We start from the raw sequence: 13,041 nt of genomic DNA, 5'->3' as shown, positions 1-13,041 counted from the left end.
TGTGATCGTATTGATAAATGATTGTTTGTGGCACTAACTACCAGAAATTAGCATGTGTATTTATTGTGTTTTTGTTTGTATTATGGCTCCTGGACTTGGTTATAATTTTTTTGGTGAAATTACAATCAAGACATATTGTTTGTGGATACTTTTGATCAATTTACAGCTGATGTTTGTAAGGTGACCTTGCAATTCTCAATATAGATGTCCAAAGAAAGTTAACATTAAATTGTTGGTATAGACAGCTTTTGTAAAACCATAAAAGAAAAAAACAATGACATTATTTTGTTTTCGGGGCCATTGAAGACCTATAGAAATTGATAGGACAAACTGTAATTCATGTTCCGTGTACACCTCTCAGTTTGAAATGTTTGAAGTCACACAAAAAGTTTTCATCGATTGCTTACATTTTCCTACACGGCATTGCACATGTTTGTGAATTACCAACATTGGATACCGGTTTTGCCTTGTCATGTGATGCTAGAATGCTTTGACTGTTGTGGCTTGATTCAGAATACAAGCAGCTAGTTTACAATCCGTAACATTTATTTTCAGTTACAAAGAACAAAACCAGATGAGTCCACAGGCCCAAAGCAGCAGCACACCTGTGGAGCAGCTGAATATAGTCGTCTTCCCACTTCCATTAGTCTCAGAGTCCTTGGCCCTTAGCCCCCCCTGCTGGCCGGAGGACAGATGACAGCGCCTTAAGTTTCCAGCCCTGTCCCACACCAGGAGCTCAGCATGTGGGGCACAGCAGCCAGCGTTGTACCTCACCCACAGGGCCTGAGATGAGTCCCCAACCCACTCGGAAACGTTCATAGGGTGCTCTCCCTTTTTAAGTATCAGCTTCTCCTGGTCTGGCTGTTGTTGGGTCCCAGCCTGGCCTTCCCCAGGAGGTGTGGGGGCATGGGGGAGGAGGGTGAGGAACCCCTCACCCCGGAGCAGTTGCAGGGAGGCCAAACCAGAGCGGCCCCTGTCCGATACGGCCAGGGAGACAGTCCAGCTGGAGTTTGTGCAGAGAGAAGGGCAGGGTCTCTCCAAGCGTAGGGTGGAACACGATGGAGGAGACATATCGGGATCCTTAGGGAAGAAGAGGATGGGAGGTCAGTGAATCGTCAGTGAATTATCCATTAGGATAATTCAAAAACAGTCTTCAATACACCGGCTCTAGTTTAGTTCACTTTTCGCTCCACGGTAATAATTTTGGCACAAACCAATGCACACAAGTGCACTCAAAGCCAATATATAATCATCTGAATTTGATAATTCGGCGGAATTGTATAGTCAAATGAAAGGTAGGAAAATGTAAATGTGTTTCTTTTGAGATTCATGGTGTTAAAAAACGATTCCTTTCCTTGAAGACATACCTAGAATATTAACAATATGAGTGGCCAACATAACACATGGTTTGGGATTTCTTCTATAGGTGTTTTTCAATGTTTTAAATGATGGGTTTGGGACAACAATCCGCCCTATTCATTGTGACTTGGTGCATCAACGGTCCAGGAACCTACGGGAGGAACCACTGTGAGGTAGGCCACGGCGTAGTTTGAGTCCATTGAGTCCAGGGCGCACACGCTGAGAGTCAGGGTGAGGGGGGCGCCGGCCTCGGCCGTAGGGGGGGTGCGGAGGTCCACCTGACCACGGATAGACCCCTTCTCAGCCACGGGGAAGCTAACGAGCAGGTTTAAGAAGACGGAATAATGTGGAACATTCAGTCATTGATTGATGGATTGATTTTATTTCATCGTTTTAAACGTGTATTGTATTGGCAGCCAAACAAACACATCCATACAGAAACCTCAAGGATGAAGCCAAAAAGTGGAACACTGATTGCCAATGTGGTCCTTAAGTTTAAGGAAGGAGGATTGGGGGACGGGAGCAGAAGTTGAAAAGAGGACAAGGCAGCTGTGTACTTTAAAAGACGAGTCCACATGAAATACTTCAGTTGTGTCATAATTGTAGTTGAATTCCATTTTGTGAACACCAGACCAGTGCCGAGCCATTGATAGTCACAGCTGTTGGGAATAGAGTGCATGGTCTCAGCGGTGTGTTGTTGTGTTGATGAGTTGTTGTGCTGTTGTGTTGTGGTGTCGTACCTATGAGGGCCGCTCGGATGCATATAGCCGCGGTCGTCGGCGGCGGTGAGGTTGAAGAGGCGTGCAGGGCCGTGGTTGAGGACGTCAAAGTGGACCGTGGTGCTGTGACCCGGCACCAGGCGGGGCACAGACACAAGCTAGAGAAGGTTTTCAAGAGAAAGTGAAAACATATACACTTTTTCAGGGCTGGATGCTTTACAGTGCAACCATGTTCTTTTCTTTACATTATATATATTTATATTTATCTGCGCTAGCATTTGTAGTTTCCCACTCCACCACCACCACCACCTACCCGTATCTGAACATGGGTGGGTTCGATCATCTCCGTGGACACCCTTTCCAGCTTGTTGCCGCTCACATCGCGTCCGGACAGGCGAACACAGAAGGGCACTCTGGGTACCAAGTCCACCACGCCAACCAGCTCCTCCCCCACATAGGAGTGGACGGACAGGGACGAGGACGAGGAAGACGAGGAGTTGAGCCACACCTTCTGTAAGCTTTCTCCATTGGCTGCCAACAGCGTCACATGACTGAAATAGGCCTCCGCATTGGAGGCGAGTCCCTTCACGGTCAGCACCAGAAAGGTGGGGACACCTGCAAAACAACAGTTTCAGATGTATCAAAAGTAAAATTGAATGCTGACTAAAATCATAGTATAACACATGGCTATTAAAGGTGACATAATATACCACCAGGTGTGGCAAGCCGTTTTGAAACTAAGCCTCTTCTGACATCACAAGTGGGCATGTCCACCTAGATGTATGACGGATAGATGAGCAACGTTTGCTTCTGTCCAATGGGTAGGCTGGCAAACTGATCTAGGCAGCATATATCTAGGTGGACATGCCCACTTGTGATGTCAGATTTCCCACAAAGGCTTGTCACGGCTAATCACACTCACACCTGGTGGTATAATATTTCACCTTGTTCCAAGTATTGAAATTACGAAAGAACCGAGTGTGGCGCTATGTGCTAAGAGAGGTAAGGTACAGTGAACCAATAGAGTCAACACACAGTGAACCAATAGAGTCCCACAGCCCCACTCACCTGCTATTGGACTGCCCTCCACCCTTGACAACCCAGGGTGAGTCTCATTGGCCACCGTGGCAAAGTAGTACAGGAAATCCACACTGCTGTCACCTTTGAGGAATTTATTATTATTATTATTTTTTTTTGTTCCATTACGTCACAGAAATAATAATCTGTGTGACAGAACTTAAAGTGATGGAAAAAAAGAAATGATCACTGTGTACATTAATTTTATAAGCTGACTTGGAGATGTCAATTAATGTAATGACAATTCTTGACGAGCTGTAGGTGTGTACTGGATTTTTTGTTTTTGGGTCCTGTTTTTCATCACCTCAAATGCAGCTGCTAGTCTGATGGTTCTATGTGTCAGTATCAATAGCAAGAGTCTTTGTTGGTGTGATTATACCCCTCACTCTTCTTACCGATGATATTGAATGTGAAGGGTCCGTAGGTCCGGGCGTGAAGGTGCCACTGTCCTGGCTCCACAGGAGGCAGCAGGCGCACGCGGCCGAGGCCTTCAAAGCTCTGGCACTCTGCCAGGGGCCCGTCCTCTGCCAACAGAGACTGGCTAACGCCTATGTCAGGAAGAGACAAACCTCAGAGGTGAATCCCTCAATAGAGACCATAACCATTAGAGAAGTAAACAACAACGGTTGTGGACACTTTTATCATGCATCCATGTAGCCATGTATATTTATTTCATCGTCCTCCTAATACAACTTCTCGTTTGAGTTCCTCGATAAAGTTCCTGAGTTTGAGGAAAAAGTTTTAAATGTCACCAGTTTATTCAGTAGCCAGAGTTAATGGCTTCGAGCATAACAAAGAGGAGAATGGTGATGAAGTTGAATGCCTGTATTTCGACCAGGAATATAGTGTGTAGAGTGCAGGCCCTGTGGGTGATTGTGTGGGGACTCACCCGAGGGATCTGTGAGGTTACAGTCTCTGAGGGTGCCAGTGAGGTGCAGGATGACTCTGTTCATGGCCCTGTCTACTCTGAAGGGATGATGGACGTCCACGCCACTGTCACTCTCCACATGGAGTAGTGTCACCTGTTAGGGGGGAGTGTTAAGTTAACATGTTTAAGCAGTGGTTTCGGCCTGCTGTGTGACCCCATTATTCGGTCAGACAATGTATGCCATCTTGTTGCACAGCTGCTTCCCCACAGATATTTTAAACCCCATTGACAACTGAACGCAGTATAGTGAAGAGCGTCGCCCTCTCCTTATAAGGAGCTTGTCGTGGTCCGCTTCTGATTTTCCCGTTCACCTGCCTGCCACGCTGATCTCTCCTCATTAGCTCAACCACCTTCACCTGTGTTCCCTCTATATCAATCCTCTCTCTCTACTCAGTCTCTGCCAGATCGTCTCTCGTTACTCACAGAGCTTTCCCGCATCTCCAGAACTGTTTCTCCAACGCTGATCCTGCCTGTTACCGAACCCTCGCCTGTCTGACCACCCGCCTGTTGTCGAGTCCCCACCTGTCCGACTACCCACCGTTTACGGTAGGGTACCCCCCAGTCTACCTGATTGCCTGCCGGTCCCCGAACTCTTGTCGGTCCCCGTTTACTCTGCCTGCCCGATCCTGATCATCGGTGCAATCAATAAACCTTTGAGCTGCCCTGTCACCATTGTCGGCCTGTGCACTTGGGTTCTGCCTAACCTCCCCCGTTACAGAGCTACTATATAGTCTTTGTGTCAGACTCTCGAAGACATATCTAGAAACAGAAAATGGTGTACGTCAAGTACCTTGTCGGCCACCGTGATGTCTTCCACTATGGCCGAGACCTTGTGGATCTGGGCGTTGGTTGTGAACACAGTCAGTCCCCCGGACGCAGCGGACAGGGCGGAGTACAGGGAGAAGCGGTCAGGGGACAGGTGCTCCCTGCTCCTCTTACTCCTTCTCCTTCTGGCCGCCGCCCTCTTGTGACTGGGGTCCTCCGTCAGCAGGAAGGTCACCTGGGAGGGGAGCTCTTACTCTTACTTACACTCTAATGAAACTATGATGCAACATATCTTTTACATTTACATTTGGGGCATTTAGCAGATTGCTTTTATCCAAAGCGACTTACAATAAGTACATTTGTCAGAAAGAGAAAAACAATATATTGCTGTCGGTACAGTAAGGATGTGCCAAGCTTTTACAATTGCTAGGTTAACCGATCCCCGCATACAACAAAGATAGCTAGGATAAGAAGCTACACAATGTTAAGTACTATTTTTAAGTGCCAGGACGTACAACATACAATAATCTTCTTGTGTATCTTGTGTTATGTCCTGTAATTTTTGACTTTTTTCTCAGCGAAAGGCACAAAATCACTGATAGCTTACTACTGGAAATACTGGAATTCAGTTGAGTAGCGAAACGACCTAGACGGTCTACCTTGCATTGCTTCTCAAGCGTCAGGGCCTTCACTGAGCTGAACAGGTGTGCGTCTTTTGGCGACGCATCGGTGAACACAAAGATCTCAGAGAGTGGTGGACTGTGCGTAAGAGCAAGCTGCGGACACACACACAAATACACAAACACACACTCGGTTAGGTTCGACATAGACACTTCTGCATGTGCACACAGACGTACGGTACATGCACAAACACGTACACGCACACACGTAGGTGCGCACACACACACACATACACACCGGCACCAAACACTAATGTCTGAGACGGTGTTCTTCGACAGTGTTGGGCTCTTTTCCCACTAACCTGAATGGCAGAGAGGCTCATCTCCGGCTCATCTCCTCCCCCCAGGGCCATCAGGTCCTCCAGGTAGCCCATGAACTGCTCCGGATCATCTGTCTCATACACCGGGCCCACCTCTGCAACACGGCTCAGAATAAAGCATGCTCACCCTAACGCCAACCACTCATTCCTTCATACAGCTCTGTTCAACGGGCTCTGCAAAAAAACCTCTAAGGAAGTGCACCCTCAAAGTGGTGTAGGATGGCTGTGGTGGAGAGGCAGTCCTCACCGGGGTCGTGGAAGGGAACCAGCAGGTAGGTGCCGGGCTGCCCAGCGCTGGACTCTGCGCGTCCCTGGATGATGGCGAGGGCCCGCAGTCGCGCCGCGTTGATCTCCTCGAACATGCTGCCGGTGGTGTCGATGACAAACACCAGCGCCGGGGGCTGCTGCACGCTGAACAGCCTGGCCAGAGCAGGCCCAGGACAGAGAGGCATCATGCTTTGGACCCTACAGGTCTACTCCTTGGCAGGAGAACAGTTTGGATTGTACATTGCGGTGGGGGGAGGAGGGGGGAAAGACCTAAAAGGAGACTTGATGATATACTGTGTGCGTTGTTTGAAACATCGCACTTATTCTTCGTTCGATTTTGTGCTACTTTTGTTAACTTGGCCACTTGAAGGCTCTGGTCACTCTGTGACCAGGAGAGGGTGAGCAGACTCACCTGAGGAAGGGGGCGTGGCCCACGGTGTCCCGCAGGTCCTTCAGCACGGCCATAGTGGCCTCTGAGGCCAGCCGCGCAGCCTCCAGATGCAGGTAATGGTGGGGGGAGAAGAGGGGCGAGGTGCTGTCCTTATTGATGCCCCCCTTGGCGCCCATTCGACGACTGCTGTCCAGGATCCCGCCGTGACTACATTTCCCTGTACAGCAGAAACGGCCTGTGTGATTATGGGATGCTATTGCTACAAAATAAAAAGCTAACCAAAGTTTGAATGTGAATTTTGAAATACAGAATATTGATTTTAAGACATTGAAATCGGCCCCCCCCCAGTGTCTGCTGTGGTCTTTCTACAGATAAGACATAAGGTGGTTTTGAGCATCAGCTGTGACCCACCCTCTGGTTTGGAAGGGTTGTCACTGAAGTAGCCGGTGGTGAGCAGTCCCAGGTGAGGCTGTCTCTGAGTGAGCCTGGGCATCAGGTTACCTCGGCAGGTAGCACTGAAACATTCCATGCAGGTCAAAGTGGCCTCTGCAGCACATACAGGAAATGATAGGGTTATAAGTAATGCAGCCAATGAAAGCTCCTGTTCAGTAGAATGGTCATTCTGTTAGGTAGAGATGGATTTTGAAGTTAATCATTGGCTCATAGGCATCTGGATCAGGAAGATACTGGGCAGCTTTGTAATTATATTGATAGGAGAGTCATGTGAGTCTGGATGTGTTTTTGGCGTTCACAAAGACATGGATGACTACCAATCGACAGGTACCGATCTACCAATCGACAGGTACCAGGTTGGGTAACTCGCACTCAGTGGGGAACAAAGTATGAATATAAGTGTTGTAGTGTAAAATGTTTTCCAATACAAAAGTTATCAAGGTTTTGACGTTTTGATCATGTTTAGACATCAGACACATCTGTTACCCTGAGCGACCGGGACCGCAGTCTCCTCGGGCTGCAGTAGGTGATGGTAAATGTCGCGTTGGCCCATCTCCACCCAGTTGCTATGACTGTAGAAGTCCTGCCGGGATGGATAGAGAGGACCAGAGAGAAGAAGAACAGCGTTATGCTGCTTTGTAGGTTTTCATGGTCTTTTTTTATTTAAGTGCAAATTAATAATACTATTCTAACTAATACTAGTGCTAACACTTTACATAATTATATATTTATTAACCATTCATTTACATTTGTTTATGCAGTAATAGGCATAATCGTGAACCATCAGCGTAGGGGTAAGGGAACAGAAAAATGTGTGTGTTCATTTATTAAAGAATTGGAGATGGTGTGCCAATCCAACCAGAGTAAATGTGTCTAACAAGAACTGAGACCTCACCCGGCCTAGCCCTGTTGAATGAATACCTTAGTTAACAATTGAACATCATGAGTAAATTGGTAAACCATAAGTTAACAGTTCATGAACTTTTAGTTAAAGCTTATTACTTCATTAGCTAAGGTTAATTAATGGTTCATTAATAAACCTTTTCCTAAATTCTGAAAAACATAAACTTGGGTCTTCAAATTGAAAGAAAGAAGAACCGGCTGGTTCTCCTGGGTCTCCTCCAGGGTCTCCTGGGTCTCTGGTATACCTGCAGGGAGTGGAAGAGCTGTCCCAGGCTCCGCCGGGCGCTCTGGTGCTGCGTGGCCCGGACCGAGAGCAGGGTCTGGGACCAGGCCTGGCGGAGCACGGCCGTGGCCCCGTCCACGCGCTCCGAGTCAAAGTGGAACACCGGGTCGGAGCGGGTGGTGCTCAGGAAGTCCATGGCCGCGTTGGACTTGACCACCTCCCCGACCGCGCTCCAGAACGCACGGCCCAGTCCGGTCTGGAAGAAGTCCCAATGACAGGTCATCACAATGTCATCACAAAGGCCATGACCATTAGCAATTGATCATACTGATGTAATAGTATATTAGATTATAACTTTCTTTATATTTATTTTTATTTTCATATTGTATTGCTATATTATTTATCTAGATATCAGTATTTTATTCTGCGTATTACAATTCCGCCTGTATCTATCTTTCTACCTAGCTACATATTATATATATACATATGAAAAATACTGACTTTTACCTGTTCCTGCGTGTCATGACCGCGCTGGTGTCTGCTGATCCCTGCGAGCGTCTCCATGGTGACGTTGAGGATGGCCCTCTCCGTGATGTACTGGTGGGTGTGCGAGTCCCAGGCCAGCGTCAAGGCGCGGGACCAGAAGTCTGGGAGGAAGCCGGCGCAGGGCCAGGCGATGAGCAGGTAAGCAGCAGCCAACCAGTGTAACCTCCTCCTGTGCCATCCCAGCCCCACCGGGCGGCCCATCACCTCCTAACAAGGGGACGGTTGGCATCACAGCGGAGTAGAGTTGAATAAAACGACAGATAAAGACGAGCCACTTACCAAAGATTGTCACGGTCAAAAAATTGAAAGAGGAAAACTGTAAAAAGAGCGAGGCAGAGATATAAATGTTTAAGAGTAAAGTCACTCCCTAAACACATTGAAATTGACAGGTTTATCCTCCCACACACACGAACACACTCTCCTTCACTTCTATGTCAGTGCAGCCTTGTCTGTCCAGCACCTCCTATTGTTTTGAGACAGCTAGATGCACAGACAATACACTGCTTCTGTTCCCATGGCCTCCGCCAAATTAAGACATTGACAAGAAACAAAGACTGCATGAGGTCTTTAACAAAAAACATCCATGATGTATTTTCTTCTATTATGTCATCCTGCATTGAGCAAACCTCCTTCACTTGATCGACTCGCTCTTCTTCATTCAGTTCCCAGGCAATCCATCATAGTCCATACAACATTTAACGGTGAAACAGGAGTAATTTTTTGGCATTATTATTTGCTGTTTTTAACTTTTAACATTATTATCGCTTTTGCGTAAGCATCATTAAGGCTGTGCCACGCCCAAAGGCTAGTGTACATGACATTCTTAATGTACAGTATAACAAAAAGTAACTGCCCAATGTGAAGCATGTATTCTGCCCAGTGGAAATACTCACACAGAAAGTACAAGTTGTGTTTCAATACTTTGGTACTACAAAATGCTTCCTCACCTCAGTTCCCTTGGCTGTTCGATGCTCTCGTTCTTCTTAAGAGCTCATCAGACCTCTCCTCCAAAACCAGACATGTTACAGAAAGGTGTCTGCATAGGGAATTTATGCAATTCTAATGTCCATAGAGATGCATGCCGGAAACATTCCACTCCGTATTCTTAGAAGTCGTATTTATAGTAGCAGTGATGCAATCATTAGTTATGATGGCTGAGTCTGAAGATCTCTGACGATCAAAAGTTATAAATTAAAGTAAGAAACAACCATTTCATGGTGGACAGACAGACGCGGCGTAGTCCTGCGTGTTTGTGCGTGCGTGTGCGTTTGTGTGTGGAAAAGGACAAACGTTGGGCTAAAGACATCCCACCCCAGGCCCAAGTCCTCTCCCCCAAGCCTGTGCCTCTCCTCTCCCCGATTATCACACGCTGCAATGAGCCATCACAATAGGCCTGCATACATTACTAGCCCTGGTGTTCGGTCCCCCAACCCCCAGCCCTCTGCCCTCCATTCTCCCCTCTTTTCTCACCAAACAAAAAAAAGAAACTTGAAGGCCCCCCCCCCCCCCCCCCCCCCCACCACCACACTCAAACCTACACACACACACACACACACACACACACACACACACACACACACACACACACACACACACACACACACACACACAGACACACACACACAAAGACACACACCCTTCCCCTATTAACCTTCCGTCAGACAACATTGCAGGAGGGGCATAAGTTGCTAACCAACGCTAAGGTTGGCGTTGCACTTTTTGTATGCATTGTGCCTGGAGATGGAAGGGGCCCAGAACTTTGAGTTTATAGGAACCTGACATTTTCAGCTGCCATAAAATGTTGTGGATCGACTTCTGCATGGTTGTTTTCTTATTTCGTTGAATGTCGTAATCCTCTAATTCCTGCGTTACTTTGGAAAAAGTCAGACGGAGAGATAGACAAACATTCAACCACACAGAAATTCTGAACAGACAGCCTACACACTCCAGTTCAGGTGGTAAGTACTCCTCCATCCCAACTCCATCGCAGATGACACAAAATCAATCAAGTTATCTCAGTTAAGCCCATAGTCCTTGCGTCTGTAAATCCCTCTTACTTGCAGGTGTAGTGCCAAACAGTGATAGTCCACCAAAATCATGCATTTATTGACTCAACCGCAGTTCTGTCTCTTTATAACATAGAGACAGAACTGCGGTTTCTTGTAACTACGTGTCAATAAATGAATTGATTAACAAGGCATTTATGGAACGACAACGGTAGTTCTAAATAATAGATCATCACGTGGTGGTTCATGGAGTCTTCAGATAGTTCTTCGAAGTGCTTGGCGGGCCTTATTTTCTTTTTCAGGATGGTAGGGGAAAGCACCGCCTTTTTCACCTCTGATTGGTTAGAAGGGCTCTCCTCTGATTGGGTATTTCATTTTGCTGTGATACGGGTTGGGGTTAGGGTAGTAGTGGTTAGGGTTAGGGTAGTAGTGGTTAGCAGAGGCGTCGTCAGCCCCTTTTTACTGGGGCACGTGCCCCAGTAAAAGTCTCCAGTGCCCCAGTAAAATTCCATGGATCATTATTAAATTCATCTGCAGAAGCGCCGCTCTCGCTATGGAATCGGCAGGATTCATCAAGTGCATCTCCTGCTGCCTCTGGAGTCTTCAGTCGAGCCTGCCTCTTACCAGCCAATCAAAAAACGAAAGGGGCTACATAAAAGCCAATCAGAAAATACCCCTACTGTATCTGGGTAAGATTTAACGCAACAACCAATGAAAAAAATCAGTTATTTACGGATTCGTCCACGTGACTCTTCTGAATGTTTCAGTGGTAAAGTGTGTAAAGTATGACCAAGTGTTTCTTTCTGTTCAATAGTCTAGATAGAACTTTATCAATCCCCTGTAGGAGAAATTTGTTAATAAAACAATAATGGTAAAAAAAATAAGGAATCTCCCACTTCCGGCTTCCATGAAAGAGAACCATACTAATTCACACAATAGCGTTGATGCAAATCTAGCATTAAAGGTTAATTTAAGGAAGTTCTCTCCAGTCACGCTGAAACTAGTTTGCTAGTAGTAGCGCTTTAATTTGCAGCGTAAGAGAATTCTGAGAAATCTGAATGCTGACAAAATTCTCAGAATTCTGACACTGCAATTTATTTGCACGCTACGACTAGTGAACTACTTAAAAAACAAAAACTTGACACTGCGACCAGGCGACAAATGACTGGGGAGAACCTTCTTAAATGAACTTTTAATGCTGGATTTAATTATCAGAATTCGGATTTTATCCAAGTATTCTGACTTTATTATCAGAATGCTGAATTTTATCTCACAATTCAGAGTTAATTAGCCTATTCGATTTTTGAATTAAAATTCTTGTGATGAATAATCTACATTTGTACAGTCGATGTGCAGCACTTTAATTCCCGTCAACTTTGTTTTCTAACACCAGCATTTCCACAACTATGCTCATGTTCGTGACTGCTATACAAAACCATTTATAGTGCATCTATTTTTCTGCTGGGTAGTGATAGTCGCCCTAAATGCAGCTTTAATTTGGGCTCTGATTCTGAATAAATGCCGCTGCTGAACTGTGTGAATAAATAAAGGGAACTGAAATCTAAAGAAGACGTGTGGTTTTGATGTACTGTGAATTCCAGCTGAAAGTGGAACATTGCTGCCATCAGGGGAAATTAATGTAACCTAGGCATATTGTAAGTAGCTTTCAATTCCTTGTTTTTTTGTTGATCATGTTTCGTTGGAAACCACGGGAGCTGGAAACAGCCCAGAGTAAGTCATCTCCTTTTTTAACGTTACAACAAATTCACAACTTGTTTGACACAAACAATGACAACTTGATTGCTGCTAAAGAATGTTGCCCATATAATTAGCACCAGTTTTTCAATACTGAGCGTCTGTAGCCTGTAGTTTTATAGCACACACACACACACACACACACACACACACACACACACACACACACACACACACACACACACACACACACACACACACACACACACACACACACACACACACCATGCGTGCACGCACACACGCGGAAAATGAATAATGAATGAAAAATTGTCGGTATTCAAAACTTGAAGTTTTAGTGAACAAAAACTTCCTTAACACAAAAAAGGAAATTATGGATATACAGGGTGTTTTTAACATACTGGATCCAACAATGTTCCCAACACTGACACAGATAATTCAGATCATTGCACTCACAATTCCTGTAAACAGTTGTAGTTGTGAGCGATCTTTCAGTGTGTCGAGTGTGTCCACACCTGGCTTAGGTCAACCATGGGGCAAGGAAGGCTTCACCAACTTTCTCTTTTGTCAATTGAAAAGGAGCAACTATGCAAAGTGAGTCAAAGCCACGTTATTGACCGCTTTGCCACCATGAAGGCGCGGCGATACAGCTTAATAGTGAAAAAATTATCATTTAAAAAGGCTCTAT

The 13,041-nt window shown here is 46.0% G+C and overlaps 1 protein-coding gene across 3 annotated transcripts; it reads right to left on the bottom strand.

The window, feature by feature from the left end:
• Positions 1-525: 525 nt before the first annotated feature.
• vwa7 (von Willebrand factor A domain containing 7) lies at positions 526-10,029 on the bottom strand. Of its 3 annotated transcripts, none has more exons than XM_030381711.1 (17): positions 9,579-10,024; positions 8,587-8,838; positions 8,108-8,341; positions 7,446-7,542; positions 6,918-7,052; positions 6,528-6,723; positions 6,096-6,268; positions 5,831-5,943; positions 5,508-5,624; positions 4,874-5,083; positions 4,045-4,177; positions 3,551-3,703; positions 3,147-3,239; positions 2,392-2,693; positions 2,100-2,236; positions 1,515-1,674; positions 526-1,080 (listed from the first exon to the last, which is right to left on the bottom strand). In XM_030381711.1, the coding sequence occupies exons 2-17, from the start codon at positions 8,830-8,832 to the stop codon at positions 556-558; spliced, it is 3,024 nt and encodes a 1,007-aa protein (XP_030237571.1). In that variant the 5' UTR covers positions 8,833-8,838; positions 9,579-10,024; the 3' UTR covers positions 526-555. The 3 variants fall into 3 exon arrangements, with proteins under 3 accessions (XP_030237571.1, XP_030237572.1, XP_030237573.1); XM_030381712.1 differs by having other exon boundaries at positions 8,593-8,838; XM_030381713.1 differs by lacking the exons at positions 526-1,080; positions 1,515-1,674 and adding an exon at positions 1,710-2,018 and having other exon boundaries at positions 9,579-10,029.
• Between the last annotated feature and the right edge of the window lie 3,012 nt (positions 10,030-13,041).

Source organism: Gadus morhua, chromosome 16 (assembly GCF_902167405.1).
Source record: "Gadus morhua chromosome 16, gadMor3.0, whole genome shotgun sequence".
Classification (NCBI taxonomy): Eukaryota; Metazoa; Chordata; class Actinopteri; order Gadiformes; family Gadidae; genus Gadus; species Gadus morhua.
The sequence above is the reverse complement of the archived record's forward strand: the minus strand, read 5'-3'. Positions and strand labels throughout refer to the sequence as shown.

Excerpts from the sequence above, each read along its gene's own strand:
- vwa7 (XM_030381711.1), bottom strand. The coding sequence starts at position 8,832 with ATGGGCCGCCCGGTGGGGCTGGGATGGCACAGGAGGAGGTTACACTGG. Across the intron at positions 1,675-2,099 it reads CATCCGAGCGGCCCTCATAG|CTTCCCCGTGGCTGAGAAGG; the intron begins GTACGACACCAC and ends CCTGCTCGTTAG. Across the intron at positions 1,081-1,514 it reads ACCTCACAGTGGTTCCTCCC|GATCCCGATATGTCTCCTCC; the intron begins GTAGGTTCCTGG and ends TTCTTCCCTAAG.